This window comes from Epargyreus clarus, unplaced genomic scaffold (assembly GCF_041222505.1).
Source record: "Epargyreus clarus isolate Ecla_fem2 unplaced genomic scaffold, WU_Ecla_fem_2.2 ptg000008l, whole genome shotgun sequence".
NCBI lineage: Eukaryota > Metazoa > Arthropoda > Insecta > Lepidoptera > Hesperiidae > Epargyreus > Epargyreus clarus.
The window spans coordinates 14,763,191-14,788,248 of NW_027332216.1; the positions used below are offsets into that span (position 1 = coordinate 14,763,191).

Genomic DNA, 25,058 nt, shown 5'->3' on the forward strand with positions numbered 1-25,058 from the left:
TAAATCAACCAGCGTAGCTGACTCAAAAACAAAAACCGACATAAATTGTCCAGGGATTCGCCACCGAAATTGACCCCGACATGAAACTGAGACCAAAACTTTCGTAAATCACCCTTAAATTAAGACCAATAAATTTTAATGTGGAAACACGAGCGTGGGGGCGCCCTAACTGTCATCTACCGTTATTTATGCCCCCTACCAGCTTCCGGCGAAATACCTGGCTTTTTGAAATACACACTGCCTTCACAGTATGTACCTACACCTACCTACCTAATGTACTTAGGGCATATTTATATAACTCCAAGAAACGCAATTTTACCAACTTTAAAAAAGACATGTCTTTTTTTTTGAAAAAGAGTCCAACAAGAGGAAAATTTTATATTCCATTAAACTAAGCCTCAAAGAACACTTAACAAGGTACTTATTACAACTCTGTAAAGTTATGAATGGTAATAATACACCTGATTATACGAAAAGTTTAAAATTCGATGCTTTTAAAGTTTCGCTCTTTTTAAATAATTAAAAGAAGAAACTTTAAATAAAATCACGGAAACTTTTTTGCTATATTGAATAGCTTTCTAATTAGTAAAATCCCGTCTTGGTCACAAATAAATTTATCACAACATTTTTATCCTGCAACCAACGAAACAATATCACTAACAATACAGGAACCGAACATTATTCAGCTCAATCCCGGGGTTTAGCGCTCTCGGAAGCGCCTTACATCGCCACCAGACGGTTTAGCAGTGTACACTGCATAAAACAGGCTCTGAGCGTAGCCTGTGGCGTGTAGATTGTGTAAAGTAGATCTAGCCTAGAAAATATTGCACATTGTAGAGCTAGGATAAAGTCTATTAAAAGAAAACCTTACATTCTCAAACGAACTCTTTAAAGTAACTTGCAAGAGGTGTTGTAACTTAGTCCTGCTTTTCACAATGCTTGCACTTCTCGAAACTCATCCTTATAAGACACTTATAAAAGTCATTCCAAGTAAGTTTTACGGGAGTACAACAGCGAGCGTATAAGTCCCCGATTTTCTAGGTACTGTAGTTTATCTGTGATTCGTGATCATCTTCATATTGTACCTTTTTTTCGTTTCACTTTATGTCTTCCTCTTACAGAAAATCTGTAGAGAAAAAATATGAAAGTGATTTAATTCGACACAGAAATTAATTCTTATTAATATTATTAATACAGTGATAGTCAATCACAAGATAAACCATGACTAATGTCGTTGGGAAAATATTTGCGATTGAATATCTTAGGCGCAAGTAACACAGTAGAGACGTCGGGTATGGACGAGGCATGGATGTGGTGTGAATTTCCAATATTTTCATACATACATACATGATTGATACGTACACGATGATCTATTACCATACATGAGCTGGAAGGTTAATGTAAACTAAAAAGGTGCGGCAGGAAACTCACTCGGTTCATTCCTTATTAATTTTTATTTTCCATTATCAATAGAAATCAATATTTTGACATTACATCAGATGTAAATGTCACGTTGCTCTTTGCAACTTTTGTTATTGCTAGTTGCTCTTTGTAAATGCATTTTGACATAAAATACAATTTGAAAAGCACAAAACATTTGCTAAAACCCTTGCCAAAAACAAACATGTTTGCTAATCCTTGAATAAATGCTATGCTAAATCATGCCGCAGCAACGTGATACGAAATCACCATGTCTATGCCCTTTGAAGAAAATATATATACGAGGGGTCACTACGTCCGCGCCTTACGTCCCTTCTATGTGGCCTGCGCTTAAGCTACACACTTTGTAATGTCGTCCTATCTAATGTTTCTGTCCGTCTTCGTTTCATATACCATATTATTTACTGTTATCTCAAGGCTTGGGTACTGCCAAAGATAAATCCTGATTTATCCGCTGGAAACGAGTGAGCTCTAAGATAGGAACAGTAAATTGTATAATTTTGTAAAACGTGTGGGTATTTTCGAAAATTGATAAGTGGAGTACTGCACGCTTTTTTCACAATTATACAATTTACTGTTCCTAGATTGAAAATTATTTTGTACTTTTTAGTTTTTTGAACTATATTAATTTATTTATATTTCGTTTAACGCCATTTACTATTAAAATAAATAAAAAAACATTTTGACCAAAAGTGGAGTTGTCTGATTTGCGAATTAAGGTATTGCTATAAATACTCTTATTCTTCTTACATAAACGCCGGAGATATAAATGTAGGTATTTTTGTTGTTAATAATGCAGTACGCTGACAAATGTGGAGCTCGTCATGCTAAATGGCGGTCCGAGGGAGATAAATCTTGACTTACGTCGCCACCGCTGCATCCGCGACTCTACCATAAGCCTCCTCATTTGTAATGTCGTTTTATTTAGGACGTCTGTCTGTCTTTGTACAGCATGTGGAAAATTTATATTTATATTATTTATATCTTAATATTAAACAGAGGGATGTTATTAATATAATATAAGTTTTATTATAAAAGCCCGATTTATTTCAAGAGTGGTTTATACTCAGCCCCCAATCAGGGTCCGAAGTTCGAATCCTTAGGTAACTACGTCTGATTTTTAAAGTGATCACTTACAGAGTGTCAGGAGGTCAGTCACAAATGCGTTTTCCTGACTGACAAGGATTGAAAGCCTCGTATTTCTAAGTAAGCATCAGCACATGACGTAAAAAAGCAATTGTGCTTAACTGCTGTTATAAGTTAAAGATAATAATAATCACTATAATATATTACTTTTAGTAAACTATCCTTATTATCCGATACAAAAACTTTTTAAGTACTTGCCTTATTACGTTATACTTAATGTCGGTATTATATAATCAAACGTAAAACCGTAGCACATCACTACTTCCTTTAATCCACTTCACTTCTGTACAAAGAACTCGGAACATCTCCATATCTCGTGATCTAAAAGGCTCAGCACAAATATTGTCAATACGATAGCAGGTGGAGCTCTTAAGGATGTAATGGAAGTGAACGTGTCTCCGCATAACATGCCCTCTTTATTAACCGTAAGGTGCTAGTGACAGCGGACGCGGGAGCGGGAACGGTGATATACGAGATTTTTTTTAGTAAGACCCTATTATCTTTTTTATTACACTTTATTGGCCAATAAAAAAGTGGTTCAATTTAGGACTTAATGCTAAGTAACATTTTCTACCCAACCGTCGTTTCAACCTTGAGGATGTGCAGAAAATATAAAGGCGGCGCAAAATACATATCCATATTAAACTACTTAAATATACATATTAAATTATTCTTTGCGTCATTTATGAAATTTAAGTAGCCAACGAGTGTGCATATTTCCCATTGGAAAATGGTCTTTACAACCCTAACACCTCCTAAATTAGGGTAGCCTTAGGTCACAGATGTGTTGCTACACCTTAGGACTGAGTTAGTACGCCTCGCATGTGTGTCATGACTGCCTCACCACATCCTCTAAACAAAAACACAACGGCACGTAACATTGTTTATTATGTCAACCGTCTGTCACACGGTGGGTTATAGGTTTGATTCCCGGTTAGACGGGTATTGAAATGATTAATTTAGAACTCTGATCTAGATCTAGGTGGATATGTATCACTGTGTATATACATAACACCAACAACACTGATATATAATATTTTGGGTATATAAGAGTAGATGCATGGCTTGTATGGCAGTCACCACTTATCTGGACTGCGCACTCATTTAATACTTCATTAAATAAAAAGATAATTCAACACGCTAACACTGACACCACACCTTTAGGGTTTCTCACATGTTTGGCGGTGTCCAAAAAGGTCTACACACAATCTAAAATGATTTATAACTCGTTACAAAACCGATGTTTCGGAAATATTCGTGTTATTTATTTTTTTATTTTATTTATTTATTTTTGTACACCTTAAACTAAGGGTTACAAAGGGTAAACTTAATGCCTAATGGCATTCTCTGCCAGTCGACCCTGGGTGATGGCGATAGCATGGGGTAGGCATAAACATAAGCAGTAATAAAATATCAATAAATACAACTATGGAAAAAACATACAATATCTACATATAATAATTATAAATAAATATAAATAATATATAAATATATAATAAAAAAATAATATATACAAATAAATATATACAACACAGTGAATTAAGGAGAGTTTAAAGACTCAAGTATTGGAGGACATACGTAAGTAATGCTCCCGAACCATTCTCTTGAAGGTATTCCTACAAGTGGCTTTCCTAATGTTTTCGGGCAGGGCGTTCCAAAGTAGTATCGCCTGTACTGTGAAGGAATACTGGAAAAAACCACTATTATGCGGTGGAATATTGACTTTAAGAATTCTGGACGAACGTAGTCCACTGCCGTGAAACGAACAGTGAAACTGAAAATTTTCCTTTAGATACGGAGGAGAAGCTGGATCATGTAAAATAGAATACAGAACCAGGAGAATTCTAGAGTTACGCCTTTGACGAATAGTTAGCCATTTAAGCTGACGTCTATATTTAGAGATATGATCATACTTACGTAGGTTGAAAATAAATCGGATACAATTATTAAGAAGGCGCTCTAGCTTATCAAGAAATTCATCCGTCAGGTCTGGATAACACACATCCGCGTAATCAATAACAGGCAGAACGAGACTGTGAATTAGCGCAACTTTAGTTCTGTGCGGCAGAAAATTTTTAAGCCGATATAGGCATTGTAGCGTGGCATTTACTTTTCGGCTCAGCTCGGTGACTTGCATTCGCCAGCTCAAACTACTATCAATGACAAGCCCAAGGTTTTTCACGGCATTGCACAGAGGAATAGTGATATTGTCATATGTAATAGCGGGTAAATTCGCAAAGTCGACTTTAGACAGCAGTCTCGAACTACCTACTATAATGGCCTGACACTTCAAAGGATTAACAGAAACACCATACTGACTAGACCAATCCTTCACAGCCTGTAAGTTACTGTTGATAGCCTGAATAGCTTTGTCAACTTCACCGATACTTGTCTGCACATATAATTGTAAATCATCAGCATATAGATGATACGAACAGTTAATAAGTGAAGTGATGGAGTTAATGTATAACGAAAATAATAAAGGAGAAAGTATACCGCCTTGCGGAACCCCAGCAGTAAGGTCAGCCCACTTAGAGCTCTTGCGCTCTAGACGAACTGCCTGCTGACGGTCGCGAAGATATGATGCAAACCACTTAAGGGTACATGGGGCGAAATTTAAGTGCGAAAGGATGGAAAGGAGAATATCGTGGTCGACTGTGTTAAAAGCGTTTGAAAAGTCAATTAGCACCATTACTGTGACCATTCTGTTATCCATGGCCCGTCTTAGATCATCAGTGATTTGTTGTGTTGTACTAACTTTTCGCCAAATTACATCTCGGAAAACAAATATTAAATTGTAGTAGAGAAAAACCGGATAACATTATTTACATAATATACCTTACTTAGTATTACTTACATATACCTTACTTATCTTATGGCAACACATCGGTGATCAACTTCAAGTAAAAGCCATGTTCTATATGAAGCTGACCACAAATGTCGATTGGCTCCAGTTGCGCTAAGTATCAGTTAGACTGCATGCTCGTTTAGTCCTATATAAACAAAAGAAAGGTTTAGAAGCATAATTTAGAGGACAAGCCATTTCCGCGCTAAGTTTAGCGTTACTCCATAAATTTTCACATACACGTGGATGCACGGAGGCGAAGCGAAAGCTCGTTTTTGATAAGACCGTGCCAATTTTCAGACGGTAAAGGTATTCCGCTTAATAAGCTGCTCATAGGCATGGAGATAATTGAAAATCGGTTGAAAAATTCACGATGCAATCAGGATTTTCTGCCTTTCAATTTGAATTTGCGCTTAGTAGAATGATTCTGCGGAAGACCGTAGCATATCCAATTAATGATTCAATTCTGATTTTTTTGAATTTCGAAATGCGCAAAAGCTTAATGATCCAATTCTGGAATGGTTTTGATTTTTGTGTCGACTTGGAAATGTGCAAAGGCTATTACGATATTTTATTTGCATTTGTGTGTTTTTGCAGCAGTGTTACTGAAGTGCTCTGTGTTTAAAGACTTGTCTTCACAATCAGAAGACAGTCTAATAACATGCAATAAAAGAACAATCTTCACAAATTATTCCTACGACGACGTTTGCTTTCAGCGAAACTAAGGCTTTATAATACGCTTTCGAACAATTAAACATTTAGAAGCCCATAGGTTCAGTGAAACAGAAAAATACCAGTCTCAAAAAGAGGTTTTCCTCCAGGATCGTATCGTTATCCGAGATAGATAAAACCCGAGATCGATGTGTTTCCTAAAAAGCCTTTGAGCCTTTAAATTCAAATATTTTGTTTCGCATGAAGCTTTTTGTTACAGTATAACAACATATTTAGTAAAGTATGATCATTAAAACTATTATCTATATTTTAAACTACACTTTACTTCATAATAAATTGACAAAAAAACCTCCGTTTTTATTTTGTTTATGTATTATTCCATTATTTTTTAAATGATTCTTCTGTGTTACTAGTTATTGGTTAACCGTAAATTTAACCCTATATTTGAATGGCAGTTATTGCGACATCATTAAAGTAAATAAATTGGCGATATCAAATTACAATTGAAATGGAACCACAAAGGATGTCAATTCTTTTTCATGTCACGACATGTGACAGGGTAATGTGCAATAAAGTTATTTCCTTCCAATCTGACATTATTTGTTTCTTAGACCGATATTCTTTTAGCCTTGATAATATTATCATAAGGCAACATAAGTTATACTTTTATGTTTTTTATGTATATAATCCACTCCAGATAGGATTAGGTTTCTGCCTGAGTTCGGCCACAGATGTACTGCTATCTCTGAGTGCTAACCTGGAATGCCTCGGGAAAGTATGTCTCCCTTACCACACCCTTCAAACACAGCAATATTGATATTAGGTAGGAATAGGTGTAGCAGGGGTTAATACATGAAGAAGAAAGTGTATTGCCACTCCTGACAATTTACAACATATCTATGTAACAGAACTAACTAGGTTAGAAATAGGTGTGTCTGTATACCTACCTTATTGGCTACCAACGTACAGTTTTTTCTAAGGTAAGATTTTGACAATTTGTGCTGACTAGAAATAGTTAAAATCGATCTTGGATACCCATACATTATTGGCTATCAAAGTTCACATACGACAAGTCATTGACAAAACCTTTTTTGCCCTGGGTACCGACAACAGCTTAGAAGCTTATAAAAGCCCAGAAAGCTCCACGGAGCCATCATATGTAAATGATACGAAAACAATGCGCTCTAAAAACTTGTTAATGGTTATGATATGCATAGCACCCATTATACTGGGTATGAAAGATGTATCAAAGACGATGTCGCTGGATTACTTCGAAGAGAATTTCGTGAAATTCGTCTGTTTGCTGACTTGCCAAGTGGATTGTATGTATGATATTATATTTATGTACGAGTATCTAATTTAAGCTTATAGTTTTGATGTTATTCTCAGACCTCAGAAAGGACTTCGAGATGTCTAAGAAGGTCGTTTTTGCCATAGACTCCAAGATTGTGTAATCACCCAGTAAATGTGATGCTGCCACTTGCCTCCTGGATTTCCTGATCAACCTCGGAAGAAGGGAATTTTACATTTCATCTTAATTTTGTCATTCGAAATCTCATCTTTTTTCTTATCTTACTAATATAAACGTGATAGTTTATCAGTATAGATAGATGTTTGTTTCTCTTTCACGCTAAAACGGCTGAACTAATTTAGATGATATTTGTGCACACAGATAGCCTTTTATCTGGATTAACATAATAGTAAAAAAAAACTGAGCTATACATATTTTGTACGAACCACGTACAAGCCACCATTGTAGCATTTCTTTCCTATATATCACTATTTGTTCTGAAGTTTTTAAACGCAGACCCAAGTCCATTAGTTGAAGGGTCAATGGCCAAAAAAACATTGAATCATCTTGAATCGAAGCCAACTTGAGGCAATAAATCATAAATACCCAATAGAACAAAGCCGCGAACCATTGGTACACAAAAGATATTCCATACAAAAATAACATACGGTTAGCTGAAACAAAGGAAAAATCACGAAGAACAGCCATGCATTATTTTGTTGGATTTGCATATATTATTCTTTGTTGGTGCCTACTGCGATAAACTATATGCGAATACATTTCTTCTGACTATTGTTGATGCCTGAAATGTATAAAATAATAATGTAATAATATTACAATAACTTATACACCAATTTTCATATTAACTTCATAAGCAAAGGATTTTAACGCCTTTTTATAATAAAAATAATAAACATTTTTTTTAGACAATATAAACAAAGATACAAAAGTATAATTGAATACAGAGGTCCATATCATATATAGCTTACAAATCTTACTTACCTTACTTTTTATAAACCCTAATACACTTACTTTACCTTAGAAGTTGTTTTTATATTGCCTATGTCCTTCATTGGAGGAATAACTATTTGATTATTGAACTTCATGCATATCGGTGCAGTCGTTTAGCCGTCAAAACGTAAAACAGATACACGAAAGTATCTGTTGTAAAACATTTACTATAAATAACAAATTAAATCGTAAAAAATCCATACGCAATAAAAGACGGTTCATCTTATTTCTTAACACGCTTTTATTAGCTTGATATATATGTAGGTATGTATGTATGTAACGGAATCTGTGAAATCGATTTGTGTCGAAGTGATTAACCACTTTGAACGGACGATTAATTTAAAATTTCGAACACTAGTAATATTATATAGATATTAACCGATGAAAATACACAATATTAATATTTTTTCCCATTCACCTCATCAGGATTGCCAGAATTAACGATTTTCCTTGTGCGATGTTAACGTGACATTTAGAATTTAAACCATAATTATTATTTTTAAAACCGTTGGTGAAACAAGTCCTAGACAAATAAAATCAGAACAAATGCTTTTCGCGATTGAATGGGATTCATTCACGCTCCAAACGAATTTATCGAACATAATGTTGGAATATCTGATTTTTGTTTATTCTGACGAACATTTATTCTGGGTTGATATATTCAGGTGCCATCTTTTGTCTATGTAGTCGTATAGATATTAATGGTTGGTTGTTTCGTCCGATTCTGATAAAATAAATTAATAATTTTTCTGATACAATAAGTTCTTACACCCATCAAGAAATTTTGTATTACTTGTAAAAAAGTATACATAGTCTGCCTCACAAATACTGTTTAATACTTCTGGTAACAGCAGTGATAGCCGAGTGATTAAGAAACTTAGTCTCTTGATCGAGGGGTCTGAGGTTCAAATCCCAGGCTCGTACCTCTCATTTTTCAAAGTTATGTGCGTATTACAAATTAATTATCACTTGCTTAAACGGTGAAGAAAAACATCATGAGGAAACCTGCATGCGTTGAAGAAAACTTTAAAAATAAGTTTTCAAAGGCATGTGTATTGTGTAGTCTACCAATTCGCACTTAGCCAGAGCTATGGATTATGGCCTAACCTTCTCCTTCTGAGAGGAGGCCCGTGTCCAGCAGTGGGACAGTAAAGGGTTAATGATGATGACTTCTGATAAAAATCATTTCCATCAGATGGGCTATATGCAATTGGTGAAGTTATTTGCTAAGAATTGGCTTAAACTTATATGTTTTTATTAAAACTTATTTTTTAATTAGACCTATATTTTCCCTGTGCCACATAAACCGTTTACTACAACAGAATATAAAAAATCTTCTTCTTTAAATAAATTCTTATAAATCCTATGTAATCACTCTAATTCCGTCGAGACGGCACAATCTTTTAAGACGTGGTCTGTTGAAATCCTTTGTTAACCCTTTCAATGCTCAGACTCAACTAATATTGTAGCGTACATTTAATCCTCTTTGCGTTACTGAAGAAATGGCAAACTATAAAAATAGGACTAAATCTGTGGCTTTTAGTCCTTATAATCATCACCATCATCAATGAGGTTTAGGTTATAGTCCACAACGTTTACCAAGAGTGGGTTGAATTGAAAACTATTGAGATGTATCGGACATACAGTTTTTACACTAATTTTCCTTCGCCGTTACTCGTAATAACAGCTAATATGCTATTAATGATTCTTGCCTAAGATGTAAGGATTGTTCGTGATTTTACTGGATTTGATTGCGTCAAATTTCTAGTACCTAACTTTGTATCGCTGATTTTTATCAAGTTTACCTGATACCTGATTTCTAGTTTTAGTGCTGTGGTAAGACAGGGTTGAGCATTTTCACAAGGCCTTTGGCCTTACGTACAACCCCAATCTTATTTGGGATCACATAAAATCCATGGGCGGTAATGGTTATTTATGAGATAGAATCCATGCTCGTTGGTATCGTCAATTTTGTAAAAAAAACTAACATATTATGAACCTTTAGTAAAAAGAGTTATTTATACTATTTTTACCAAAATATCTAAATAAAAGTTACATACCTATACTCTTAATAAAAATGAAATTTCATATCTACTTATGTTTTCAATAACACGGCAACTGGCTTTCCTTTCCAATTTCATTGTTAACCCTGTTAACGCCACAGTCCTCCGCAAACTAATATTGTCCATTTTCCCCCTCGCACTCTTATTATAATTCTATAACTGACTACGCTCAATGAAAAGATTTTGAAACGAAAATTACGTATAACTTTTAAGTGAAAAACACTACTAACTCTGTTATTATTAAGTTGGTTTAGTATAAAGATGGTTGATTACTTCTTATAATAATATGCACGTGTATGCTTCGAAGAAAACGTTCAACCGTCGATGTTGTGTATTATCACTGAACTGCAGTTGCAGGCTTGAAAACTTCCAACACGAGCGGGCCACAAACTCGTAACCTCTCCCTACTAACGTGCATTGGAATAGCGTTGAGTACTTTACTCCAAGCCTCATGTTGTTGTTGTAGATATTGATTCATGTCCAGTTATACGTATAAAAAGTGCTGCAAATGGCTAAGCATGCCCATATATTTAAAAAAACCATCTCAGTGCTCATACACGTTAAGAAACTCGGCCTCTCGATCGAGGGGTCCAAGGTTCAAATCCCAGACATGCACCTCTGATTTTTCAAAGTTAAGTGCGTATTAGAAATTAAGTATCACTTGCTAAGCGGTGAAGGAAAACATCGTGATGAAACCTATATAAGTGGTTAAGAAACTCGGCCTCTCGATCGAGGGGTCCAAGGTTCAAATCCCAGACATGCACCTCTGATTTTTCAAAGTTAAGTGCGTATTAGAAATTAATTATCACTTGCTAAGCGGTGAAGGAAAACATCGTGATGAAACCTATATAAGTGGTTAAGAAACTCGGCCTCTCGATCGAGGGGTCCAAGGTTCAAATCCCAGACATGCACCTCTGATTTTTCAAAGTTAAGTGCGTATTAGAAATTAATTATCACTTGCTAAGCGGTGAAGGAAAACATCGTGATGAAACCTGCATACCTGAGAGATTTATAAAAAAAATCTCAAATGTATGTGAAGTCTACCAATACGCACTTGGCCAGCGCGGTGGACTATGGCCTAATCCTCATTATGAGAGGAGACCCGTGCCCAGCAGTGGGACAGTAAAGGGTTCATTATGATGATGATAATGATTGTATGATGTTTTTTAATCAATGTTAGATTACACAGACCTGTATTGTTCTGTGTTAGACTATTATTAGATAGATTTTTTGCTTGTAATAAATATTTTGCAGGGATTTTAGATTTTACTAAAAAGGCTTCTAACCGTTCGATCGCCGTGTCCCATGCAAATATAAAACTTTTGGATGAATCGGAAGTAAACGGGTGTCTACTACAACCTGTGTCTACCATCGGTGTTATCCTGGACACTAAGTGTGTTGGATACAAAGATGTAATGTATTATGTAAGTATACGTTATATTTATTTGTTTTTACAAGCGTGCGGAGGGTAAAATTTTCATGCGTATGTATGTATGTGTGTATGTATGTATGTATGTGCGTATGTATGTATGTATGTATGTGTGTATGCATGTATGTATATTGTATGAATCATTTTTGGGCCTGCCCTGCGGCGGAATTGTTGGACGGATTTTAGCATATGAGGTGTCGTTGGATTTTTCTAAATTGTAACAGTGGCATGGAGTTTCTTTAAGAAGTCTATTTTTTTTTGGAAAAAATTGCAAATATTTCCCGAACTACTTTTTTATAATAGAACTCCATACGTTTTTTATTTTTCTATACCTATATTAAAGAAACGGTTAGAGAAATTAAATTTCAACGCATTTCTTATCTGTTTTAAGTAGAATCCTTGTTTTAGCTGTATTTATATTTCATTTAAAGATATAGTTATCCATAGACAAAAATCTACGTAACTTCTGATAAAAAATCAGATACAAACCACCCTGCCACCCCCTAGATAAAATACTTAAGCGAAGTTCTAACTCCCTTACCCAAATGCCTATTACCTTAAATACTTAGTTTATATAAATGTAAACATTAAACAAAAAATCTTTGAGTACTGTGTAGGCTACCTCCAACTTTTAGTTCTCCAAATTCGATTTCGTTTTGACTCAGACTAAAAAAGAACGACTACGCCTCGTAGAGCGTTATATTTTTTACATAGAATTATGTGACTTAATATATTTCCTGGATGTTGCCAATTCTAAGATTTTATGAAATGTCAGATATTTGCACCTGTTGTAAATACCAATAATATTGGAGTCCGCAGTCCTAAGGTCGGCTACAAATGCGTTGCTACCCCGAGACTAAGCGGCCCTTTCCACTAGAGATCTACCTTCCTCTATCCAGCCTTTCCACTAGTATCGGGGTATCTGAGCTAGCTATGTAAAAATCACCTTGCTTGTTTTTCATTAAGTTAGTGAAGGTATGTTTTTTATATGGAGGGATTCGACCGCTGTAGCTATAGCATTCAAATAGCTTAGCTTAGCGTCGTAGCTTAGCTTCAACCTCACACACCGTTATTCTACCTATACAGGGTGAATTTTTAAAACGGGCCTTCAGGGCCAAATCCGAAACTATAAGGATTAGCGAAAAATGCTGAAAGGAGTTACGAGGCCGATTTTGATAAAAACTATAACTGCATCATTACTTTTTTAAAATAACTTTTTCGCTAGCCGGGAATCGAACGAGTTCATTTTGAAAAAAAATGCACCCTCTATATTATTCCACTATCTGATAGTGTTGCTTATAAGGATCAAAATCTGGAAAGTAATGATAAATGACAAACTTAAGGAAAAGCCTCAATTTTAAGAAAATACATATTTTTTCATATTAATTTGGCAGTTAAGTTCTCGCCATTCATTAATTTAAACATTTCGTGTATTAACATTTTTTTTGGCTCAATGTTTCTAATCATTCGATATGGACGTTTTGTTTCCCAATAATTTATATTTTTATGTCCGACTTAGCTAAGGTTATTTTTAGGACCATTAAAATAGATTTACTTGCTATGGGCGGAGTTTCGTTAAATACAGATGTAAAGTTGACAATTTGCGAGAATTACTTTTTAGAGTCAAATCCGAGTGATTGCTAAAACAAGAGATATAGAAAATCATATTTAACGTTGAAACGAAGTTGTAAACAACAAACAATAAGAATTTACTATTTATTCAGTTATCTATTTTCATTAAAAAATAAATCCTAAAAACGGCGGTAACTTATTTGCCAAACTATTACTTTCTTATACTAAGCCGTATGTCATAGTCATAACATCGAATAATTAGTTGATTAACCAACAAATTCTTCAATGGTATCACTTATGTCTGTTTCTAAAGAATTATACATAAATCATTTGTTATGTATAATCCTTAAGGATTAGTATGCCAATGTATGGAAAAATACGTATTTTCTTCAAAACTTTCCTTTTCCTTTAATTTGTCACATAACATTACTTCCCAGAATTTGATCCTTATAAGCGACACTATCAGATAGTGGAATAATATAGAGGTGTCATTTTTTTCAAAATGAACTCGTTCGATTCCCGGCTAAGGAAAAAAATATTTTAAAAAACTAATGATGCAGTTTTAGTTTTTATCAAAATCGGTCTCGTAACTCCTTTCAGCATTTTTCGCTAATCCTTATAGTCTCGGATTTGGCCCTGAAGGCCCGTTTTAAAAATTCACCCTGTATATCTCTAATGCAAAGACACCATTAAGGTGGCCGAACGCTTAGTGGTCCGACTCCGGCGGCACCACCGTCACACCTATTTCTTCCCAATAATAGCTGTATTAAGCGCCGCTGTGTTATGGTTTGAGGGGTGTGGTAAGGGAGACACACTTTTCCAATCTTTAGCCCACTTCAGCTAGGAATCTAATCCTATCTGGGATTGATTACAAATATCCATGGGCGACAGTAGCTGCTTACCATCAGGTGGACGTAGCTCGTCTGCTAACATTAAACATTAATATTAAAAAAAAAACATTAGTCTGTCTTTTTTGTCTCAGTTTTCAGCGAACTTACATTAAATCGGTCCATTTGGTAATAGCTTCGCAAATTTCGCTGAGTGGTGTGCAATGAAACAGGCTGTTCCCAACTTTTCGTATTAAACACTCGATCGCTCAAAAACGCTTTCAGATAGGTCCTTTCGATATTGCCAATTCAGGCTATTTGATGTTGATTTTCAAAAATGTTTTGATATTCATGCTTTAGATTCATTTCATTTTTCATGCTACAAATAGTGAAAGTCCAATTAATTTTAACTGTCTGTAATCTATCCGGATTTGATCAGCATGGTGGAATGTATTACATACATTCTAAGATGCTGATTTCACATTGAATGTATTCAAGCTTCCTCCAGTTTTGGGAGAGACCAGTGCCCATCAGTGGGATAGTGGAAACAGTCAAAGATAATCATAACTTTACCCGTATAAGCACAGTCAAAAAATATTTTCTCCAATGACTACTTTAAAAATAATTATTTTTGATATATTTAACATTATTTTTGTATTTTTGATATTTTGATACATTGCACAATTTAATGGTTTTATTTCAAGGCTTCATCAAATAAGTTGCTAGATGCAAATCACAAATGGTTATTAGTTGATGAAATGTCTGAAAATTGTAATTTAACCGAAAACGTAAATATAAATCCTGAGAAAAGCTTTCATACGTCTGAAATATCGAAATATTTAGAAGAAATTGATATAAGTGTTAATGCTGATATCACCGTTGCTACACAAATTGGTAAGTGCCTATATACTGTATAGGAGCATACAAATATAGGAGGAAATATCTCCATCACCTTTAGTCATCAGTAGATACTATGGTACATCATATTATTGACACATCTCCTTAATATTGTCAAATATTTAAATGATTTCAACGTAAACAATAAACATGTTTTTGAAATATCCTTGTCACTAACAACACTTTTGAAGTTCTTCCACGAAGCGGCTGTTCACAACATTATAATTGACTGAAGCTTCAGAAGTTTGGGTAACGTCAATAAATCATTCATACGGTTTACAGGGACGGATACGTTCGATCTCTTGGAAACGTTCAATTTCGGGAAAACAAAAGGCGGAAAGTTTGTTATTAGTGAAGTGGGAACTTGGGATTCTGAAACTGGTTTGTATTTGTTGTGTTTGAAACCTTTAGATCTTCTCTACCCTACTTTTGTGGGAATAATTTGTTTGTCATATAAATAAAGGTAAGCCTTTATTGAGTATATTGTGAAAGAAACACCGATGCGAACATACAAAGGCTCTGATTATATTTGAAGTTCATTACAAGACATGTCCAATTGGACGTAGTCATGCCACCCACAAAAACCTTTTTTTTAGTTACTATCACAAATGGCATCTCCACATCAACTCTATATGCAAAAAATATTCAAGCTGCATGGTACATTTTTTCTTTTGAAATATACTGATATCAGTGATACTAACCATAAATTAAGAAATTTAATTTTTACTAAAATACCTATTTTTTCAAACCTAGTTTTTGTGGTTGATCTATTTTGCATAACTGCGTCCAATTGTCCATTAGCGACAGTGACTGCTAAGGGTGGTAACACATAAGCGACAATGAGTTAATACACGAACGAAGGGTGTAAGAGCCGTCGACGTAGACCCTCGCTCATGTAGTAACTCCATTACGAGATTGCACACTCATATTTTTTACTGATTTTTTTCATTATATTCAAAGCAGTTACTATTTTTACTAAGCTCGTAATATTATATTAAAAGTCGTTTAAAACATATTCACATTACATTTATAAGTCAGTATAGTTAGTGTATACGTCAGTATAAATGTAATGGGATTAAAATAGATCCATTTTTAAATAGATGCAAGAGTAGAGACATGAGAAATACTAATTATTTATGAAACAAAACAACTTCTAAATTTTATTCAAGTTTCATTTCACATTTTTAAATTGACAAAAAAATCAAATTATGTTTTTTTACCGGTTTTTACAGGTTTGAATATTTCAAAACGATTTAAGTTCTACCGACGATGGGACTTTCAAAACTTGACCTTACGAATGATAGTAGTGGTAAGTTAAACATTTTTCATGTTTATATTCAATCTTAGGTTGTAGTCTATATCATCGATACAAATTACTCATTTTATTATAACTAGTTCGTTATACACATAAAAAACTTATGAACATCTTTCTTTATTCTAATTGTATTATTTTAATGAGTACTTACTTTTACCGTTACTACCTAAGTACTTCCTTTTATTCCGAATCGCACTCTATGGGTCTGTGTTCTATATTACTTCCTTGACAAAAAAAACAAAAATCAAACCAAACTCTGAGAGTTTCTGCGACACAACATGCATAACCACTTTTTTTATAGACTTCGTGCTCCCTTTGTATTTTATTATACTTTCTTGCAAATGTTTCATAGATGTCACAATTTCCGAAAAACTTTAACCGAGAAATGTTAGTGGGCCGCGTACCAGGACCCGGAGTCAACGTGGTTACACAGATTGGTACCACCATTCTTGAGGAAATTGCTAACATACATAACTTTAGGTACGTACTATTCAAACTAACCCACAGTTCCCGAAAAAGCATAGGAATTTAAAACCTTTCACTTTTTATTGCATATACTAATCCTTGTGGCAAATTCGTAAACATGAATAAGTTTACCTCCGAATAACATTGTGGTCATTTTCTATTAATCTAAAAAGGATGTCGCTATCTGTGTATTTTAATGATAAATAGAAGAATCATACAAGCATGCAGATCTTAAACGTCTTCTACAGCCTATAGACAACTCAACCTCAAACTCAGATAAGATTAGATGACCCTAGGGCTACCTACAGGTTAGCTAAGATGCGTTTCAACCCTTAAAAGCAAAGTTCTTCTAAGTTTCCCTTAGCTTTCAAATCAGAACATCACAGCGTTCGACACTGCTGTTATTACCCAAAAAGAGGTGTGCGGTACCTCTAGAAATCGAACTACAAAACTGTGACCATACCATACCATGACCGTAATATATAAATCTATATTTCAGGTACCATTACACAATAACAGACCAGTGGATTGGACTATATGAAAGAAATGCTACTCGAGTAAGTAACTAACTAAATCCTATAAGTAATCGCCCTGAAACTAGTTAACATAAGTAGTACTCGTATAAGGAGTATTTCCGGGGACGTTTTGATTTGAACAAATAGCATTAGAAACATATAGAATATCTAACTTAGAATGATTACTCATGGAGCATTTTTCCGCTTCCGTGCTGGGACGCGGAATAGCATTTCCTGTTCTGAAAAACGAAAAAACACCAACCCGCTCCAAACGCTCCGTAAGGCTAAGCCTAAGTACATGAAAGATATAAAAAGAATCGAAACATTTAAATTTTCGATTAGCAAAAAAGAATTTTCAAAGAAATCCCTGTTTATGTAAGCAAATACGTAACTTCCAGGTTGTATCAAATTCCTTATATTTTGGTGAACAAGATATTTCGCCCGTTCTTCGTTACTTCAAGAAAAACGCTGACTACATCGACATTATTCATCCAAGAGTTACAACAATCGAGTAAGTATTTTACTATTTGTATTAATCACCACATTGAAAAATCCTAAACGAATTATTACCCCATGTTTTTTTTATAATATAGGAATAGCAAACAAGTATGCAGTCCATCTGATGGTAAGTGGCTAATACAGCCCATGGACACATGTAATCAACCCCAGAGAAGATTAAATTCCTACACGGATGGCCACAGATGCACGGTACGTCTGAGAACTTAGCTGGAATGTCTCGAAAAAGTACGCCTTCCTTACCATAGCCTTCAAACTAGAACACAACAGCGCTGAACACTGTTGATATTAGGTAAAAATAGGTGTGACGGTGGTATCACTAGAGTCGAACGACAGAGGGTTCTACCACCTTCATAGAAAACTCTCGCAGATAGAAGTATTGTAGTATTCTCACTCCGATTTGTGACCCTCTGTAGGTTTTACTCTGAAGAGTAAAGATTACTCTTAATCCACCCGATCAAGTAGTAGTAGTTGGTTAGAATATGAAATAAGAATTTGCCTTTTCGAAATGTTCTTAGGATTCCTTTAACGATGCTCCAGAGTGGAAAGAAAGTTGGAAATTTTGAAATATCATTCGATGAGCGCCTTTGTTCTGTTTTAAAGTTGTAAAGCTCTTCTTTGCATTTAATAAAAATTAAATCATTTTTATGATAAAGGAAACAGACAGATATAAAATTAATGCAGATTTTAAAGTAGGACTTCCCTGTAAAACAGTCATATTGAACATAGAAACTACTGCGAAGACAGAGCGATATTCTTGTGGATTCTTCAGAGCAAAAAATATTTCAACGGACTCCCGTGATTAAAAATCAATTTATCCAAATTTTTTGTACCCAAGATCGACTTTGGACAATTTTTCCCCACTAGAAAAAAAATTGATCTATTATAAGCCAAAATGGATAGATTGATTATTAATACCAAACGTTAATCCTTTAGTCAATGTTCAAATATTCCAGAACAAGATACTATTACCGAATCTTGTCCTATGGCCCTGGAAAGCTCGAGAACCAATTCCTAAGGCCTCTCTCAAGACATGCGTGGTGGTGTGTGGTCGCCATGTCTGTCGCTTGCGGTGTGGTGCTGCTACTGGCAGCTGTGCTAGAACAACGTCCATTGTCGGGCCAGTATGCGCTATTCTCAGTCATCGCCTCGATTTGCCAGCAATGTAAGTCAAAATTTGTAGTTTCATAAAAAATAACGAATCAATTGGCAGCTTCTCTGCAATCGTTCCAACTAAAAAAAACTCAATGAATATTAAAATCTTAAAGTTAATCTTGATGTCATTATGAGTTACGAATTGTATAAGTATTTAATATTGTATTTCAGTTTTTGAAGATGTCGACTCGATAAGAGTGACGCGACCGTCAACAGGTAATTACTATCTGCACGGGTAAGATCTAGTTCCAGCGAATTTATTAAAATAAAATATAATCTAGGCAATCGTATTGAATGGTCTTAAGCAAAACTACTGCATACAATTTCTTTGAGTAAACAAACTGAATTAAATAGTTCTTAAATATAAGTTTTCTTCAACTTATTTCTTCTTTCTCTTTAACTTAAATTTCCACTTTCCTTATTTGTTTATAAAGATCAGATAAAAAATTTGTTACTTTCGAAAAAAAAACGCTAAGGAACTATAAAAGTCTGACTAACTTTGGGAAATTACTATGCAAATAAAATTTCTACCACGAGGCTCCTTTTTCCTTCTAAGAATGATCATCGTCGTCAACCTATTATTGCTCTACCGCTGTTCATGGATCTCCTCTCAAAGAGGTTTAGGCCATAGATAACCTCGCTGGCCTAGTAAGAATTGCAGACTTCATACCTTCGAAAACTTTTTCTAAGAACTCTCGGACGAGTAGATTCTTTTCTATCTTCGTTAAATCAAGTAACACTTATTCAAGTGGCATTTCTGGAATTTAAACCTCGGACTTATGATAATAATGACCCATGTCTTTCAGCGGGTAAACTAACAATCCTCGTGACCGGTATATTCTGCGTGCTGATCTACAACTACTACACGAGCAGCGTGGTGAGCTGGTTGCTGAACGGTCCTCCGCCGTCCATCAACTCCTTGTGGGAGCTCTTGGACAGTCCTCTCAAACTTGCGTATGAGGACATCGGGTATACTAAAACTTGGCTGACGGTAAATGTTCATGTCACTAACGTTTCAGTTTGCAGTTTGCGTTGCAATTGTAATTTATTATATTTAGTACGTCATATTAAAAATTACACTCCGGGAGGGCCAACAGACATGAAAACTTTCGAAACCTAAACCTGAATAATAAAATATAATAAATAAAAAATGAAACTGACACCCATTGACTTATTTTTTCTATGCTCACACCGGATGACATCTTGACTTTGCAGTTTGCTTTGCTGTCTTACGAATTTTCGATCAGGCCACGTCTCCTGACGCGAGTTTAGCATTTTTTACCCAACACAAAAGGTGCACACCGCCGCTAAAAAGTTTATACAGCAAAAACATTGGGATTCAAAATCAAAAAGTATTTAAATGCTGAATGTGATTTTCTGTTATTAACCGACTTCGAAAAAGGAGGAGGTTACTCAATTCGACCGTATATATTTTTTTTTAATGTTTGTTCGGCGATTTTTTCGCGATGCCGCGACCGATCGATATGATTCATACACCATTGTATGCGGCTAGTTTCAAAAGGGGTCCCATTTCGAGGAAATTTGAAAATTTCCGCCAGTTTTCCCGGAAAATTGGAAAAACCAGATTTCATATAAACTTCAATAAGTCGAGTATTTCTTAACCAATTTCAATTTTCTTTTTTTCATATGAAAGGGTGTTTCGTTGCGGTACTTTCCTACCTTAACGTTAGTATACTCTGATGATTAGAATTTAAGTTATGGGGTGGAACTCATCATCACTACCCCTGCTTTTTACATATTTTAGGACAACTTACCTTCTGCCCACTCAATTCTCATGAAACTTAAAATGAACATTGAGTATCTAGGTTAACATGATATGATGGAAAATTTGACCTTCAACTCTTTAACCCTGGTAATGCAGAAGTGCCTCCTGCCTCAACCACATAAGTTAGGCATTTGGAACTTATTGATATTTAATAAAGTCGATAAGCTGAGATATATGATGGAAAATTTGACCTTCTACTCTTCAACTCTGATGATGCAGAGGTGCCTCCTGCCTCAACCATACAAGTTAGGCATTTGATGCTTATGAATATTCAATAAGGTTGATAGGTAGAGGTATATGATGGAAAATTTTCCCTTCAACTCTTCAACCCTGATAATGCAGAAGTGCCTCCTGCCTCAACCATACAAGTTAGGCATTTGGAGCTTACGAATATATGATAAGGTCTTTAAGTAGAGACATATGATGGAAGATATGACCTTCAATTCTTCAATCCTGATGATGCAGATGTGCCTCCTATCTAAAGTATATAGAATAGACATTTGTTGTAATGAAGTTGCTAGACAGAGATATATGATGAAAAATTTGACCTTCAACTCCTTAGATCTGATGATGCAGAGGTACCTCCAGCCTAAACCACATGAATAAGCTATTTAGTGCTTTCACACATATTTTACAGGTCCTAACCAGGTACATGTAATGAAATAAATGACCTCAACTCTTCAACTTGACAATTACTTCTTACAAATATAAAATATGATTAATGAATACGTTGTAGTTTTTCTTAACTATTAATTTAAGGTAAATTTGACCGACTCACTCGCAGAGTTTTACCACCTAGTTTGATTTCTTTACTTTTCTGTTCCAACCTAATCTAGCCAATAATATAGTAGTATATAGTATCTCATATAGCCTCGCCTATAGTGTTTCGTATTGAATTGGTTAGGTTAGGTTGGAACATATAAGACAATGTAAAACTAAGCGAGAAGGGCGCGGTAGCGCCCTGCGAGCGGGTGGGTCCAATCCGTATGAATTCAGACCTTACCTTTATTCATGATCACCTTTATACAATTTTACATAATATTAATACAAACGTTAGCATATCATCACTAAAAAGGGTGAAAAAAAAAATTTTAACAAAAAAATAAAACCGACTTCTATGTCACTACAAAGTAAAAAATAATTGAAATAAATGTTGGTTTAGTACATATTTCTGAAGTCGGTGCTCATATTGGACACGCTGTTTACGCCGTTATCAAACGAAATATATTGAGCGCCAACTTCAGAAATATGTACTAAACCAACATTTATTTCAATTATTTTTTACTTTGTAGTGACATAGAAGTCGGTTTTATTTTTTTGTTAAAATTTTTTTTGGGATTAAAATAGGCATAGTCTTCCTTATATTGAAAGGCGATTACCACAGACTTTAGGATTCGACCAATTCAGTTATCAATATAGCTAAGTTCAGGAAAAATGTTATTGTTTTTAAACGGGTAAACAGAAACGTTTATGTTACTTTGACGTTGGTAAATTATTATAGATTATAATAATTTACATTCTATTTCCATACTGATATTATAAATGTGAATATTTGGATGGATGTTTGTTACTCCATCACACCAGAACAGCTGAAGATTCATTCATTCAGGATGAAATTTTCATATCAATTGTACGCCTTTCATAAAGGATGGACGAGTTGACAGGCACATCAAGCATTTTTTTCTTTATATAATCATAGCGTAGAAGCCTTAATATAATTCATAGTTCTTATCTTAGCCTTCAGTGTTTTATGAGTACTTAAGAACCTTTTTTCTTGGAAATAAGTTATTCTTTCAGTGTCAATAAAAAGCCTGTAAACGTTTTAGGTTCCAGACTACAACTACAATAGAAGGAATTTAAAAGTAGAACTCGAAATGAGGAGGAAGAAAGTGTGGAATAAAAAGAAGGGCGAGCCCTTAATGGTGCCTTTAAATGTAGGAATTGATATGATCGAAAGCGGAGGTACCGTGTTGAATTTGTTGCTTTATAGTTTATGCTTTTAAAATACTTATAGTTTTTCTGCTGCACTTAAAGTAATTTCACAAAATTTAAAAGTAATTCCTGGTGAATTAGTAGTAGTATTAGTAGCTTTAGGAAAGTCAATAATCACCGTGATCTTTTTGGATGTTGTTAGATTTAATTTAAAATAATACGAATTTAATTTATATCGCTCAATATTCATTTATTTCATGGTTTGTAAGGATATATATATTTATTTATTTATTTATTTATAATGTTTCTGGGATAACACGTTTATTATTAGCCTATTTCTTATTGCGTAGTGAAGAGATCACCAAACTGATCTGACACATAGAAGGTCCACGTTCGATTCACTGCAGAGTAAACTAAATGATATATTTTCTATTTAAATATCTTAAATTTATTTCGTAACTTCTGATCATATAGAATACGCGTATCACATGGAGGTGAATACAGCAAATAAGCTGATATCAGCTAAGTTCGACCAGAAGGAGCTATGCGAGCTGGGTTCCCTGCAGTCCATGAGCCCAACCAGCCTGTATCCGATTGTACAGAAAAATAGCCCGTACAGAGAATTTTATATCTGGAGGTAAGGATATAAAGCCAACACTTTCCAAAAATTGGATTCAGGTGTATCAACGTAGAATTAGTATAATTGGACCAGTGAGGTACCACCGCTCTACCTATTTCTAGTATAATGCTTCGTAACAACATCAGAGTTTAAGGCTCCTGTGTTCTAGTTTGAAGGGCATGGTAAGGGAGCCATACTTTTCTGAGGCATTCCAGCCTAGTCCTCACGTGTATTGGCGCATCTGTTGCCAAACTCAGGTAGGAAACTAATGTAATCTGAGGTTGATTACAAATTACCATGGGTGACAGTAGCCACTTACCATCAGATGGACTGCATGCTCGTCTGTTACTCTTATATTATATATTTTTAAAAACAACCAACCCCATCTAAATTGGATGTAGTTGTTGAAAAAATCGCGGACATACAAGCTCACAAACATTAATACTTACATACATAGCGGACGAATACAGAACCTACTTTTTTAAGTCAGTTAACAATATAATTAAATTCTTTCCAGCATAGCAAGACTCTCAGAGCGTGGGCTACTGACCGTCATCCGTAAACGTATCCTGTCTCCCAGCGTGGTCTGCGAGGGTAGCTCACCTAGAGCGCTGGCCTTGGGCGGAGCCGCCCCCGCCTTCATACTCCTCGGAATTGGATACCTTGTTGGCTTAATTGTCATGATGGTGGAGAGGTTAGTTATGAAGAAACTTTGTAGATTTTTTATAATATTTTTAAAGCAGTACAATGATAGAGGCGGTTGTGAATTTTTTTTGAGGTAAGTGGACTGTCGCCCCTTTTTACTGCTTATAACATCTATGTTCAACTATGTTTTACTTTAAAACGCATAAGGCATTCCAAGGAGTTCCAACTTAGTCCTCAGGTCAAGAAAGTATCGGCTGTATCAGTAGGACGGAAGTCCTCTTTCTCTTTTAATAAGATGGAAATCTTATTAAAAATTATTACAGATACGAGTGCAGTGCAACAACAGTGCATGTTGTTATGTTATTTATATCAAAGATATAAAATAGATAAGTCAAATCATTTAGTTCGAAATTAAAGTAGAACTGGAAATGTATTTTGTAAAGTTGGTACTTTATTTTTGTTTCGTAATTTACTTTCTTTGTTTCAGGCTCATATACAAGAGAAAGATTACTTTGAAATAATGTCTAAATGCTTTGATCGCTTTCATTAGTATTTTTATCACAATGTAAAATTAACAATACACTACATCATTGATTCCCAAAGTGGTCCAGGTGGTCCCCCAGGGGTTCACGGGAGACTCACTGGAGGTCTACGTAGGCGTGAACAAAAAATGGGGGTCCACAAGATGTTAGTGAAGGTCCACGAAAATTGATCTGCTTTGGATAGTAAAGAGCAAAAAATGTACACATAGTTTTTACCTATTAATGTATGCCGTAGGGCCTACTTACATTTTTGACACAATTTTTATTTTTATTTTTGGCGACTTTAAGAATGTGGTAGAAATGTAGCAGCAGGATGTCCACCGATACGAGTAAAATTTTGAAAATGGTCCACGAGAAAAATATGTTTGGGAACTA

General features: G+C 34.9%; 1 protein-coding gene across 1 annotated transcript; it reads left to right on the forward strand.

Moving 5' to 3' along the window:
* The first annotated feature begins 7,301 nt into the window (after positions 1–7,301).
* On the forward strand, positions 7,302–24,662 carry LOC140744196 (ionotropic receptor 75a-like). The gene is made up of 15 exons (XM_073075691.1): positions 7,302–7,425; positions 11,723–11,892; positions 15,001–15,190; positions 15,476–15,574; positions 16,426–16,502; positions 16,861–16,988; positions 17,473–17,530; positions 17,887–17,999; positions 18,961–19,169; positions 19,331–19,375; positions 19,966–20,150; positions 22,772–22,907; positions 23,352–23,514; positions 24,014–24,274; positions 24,629–24,662. Exons 1-15 carry the CDS (start codon positions 7,302–7,304, stop codon positions 24,660–24,662), a joined length of 1,992 nt encoding a protein of 663 aa, XP_072931792.1.
* Positions 24,663–25,058: the final 396 nt, after the last annotated feature.

Excerpts from the sequence above, each read along its gene's own strand:
- LOC140744196 (XM_073075691.1), top strand. The coding sequence starts at position 7,302 with ATGGTTATGATATGCATAGCACCCATTATACTGGGTATGAAAGATGTA. Across the intron at positions 16,503-16,860 it reads CCTTACGAATGATAGTAGTG|ATGTCACAATTTCCGAAAAA; the intron begins GTAAGTTAAACA and ends AATGTTTCATAG. Across the intron at positions 23,515-24,013 it reads AGAGAATTTTATATCTGGAG|CATAGCAAGACTCTCAGAGC; the intron begins GTAAGGATATAA and ends AATTCTTTCCAG.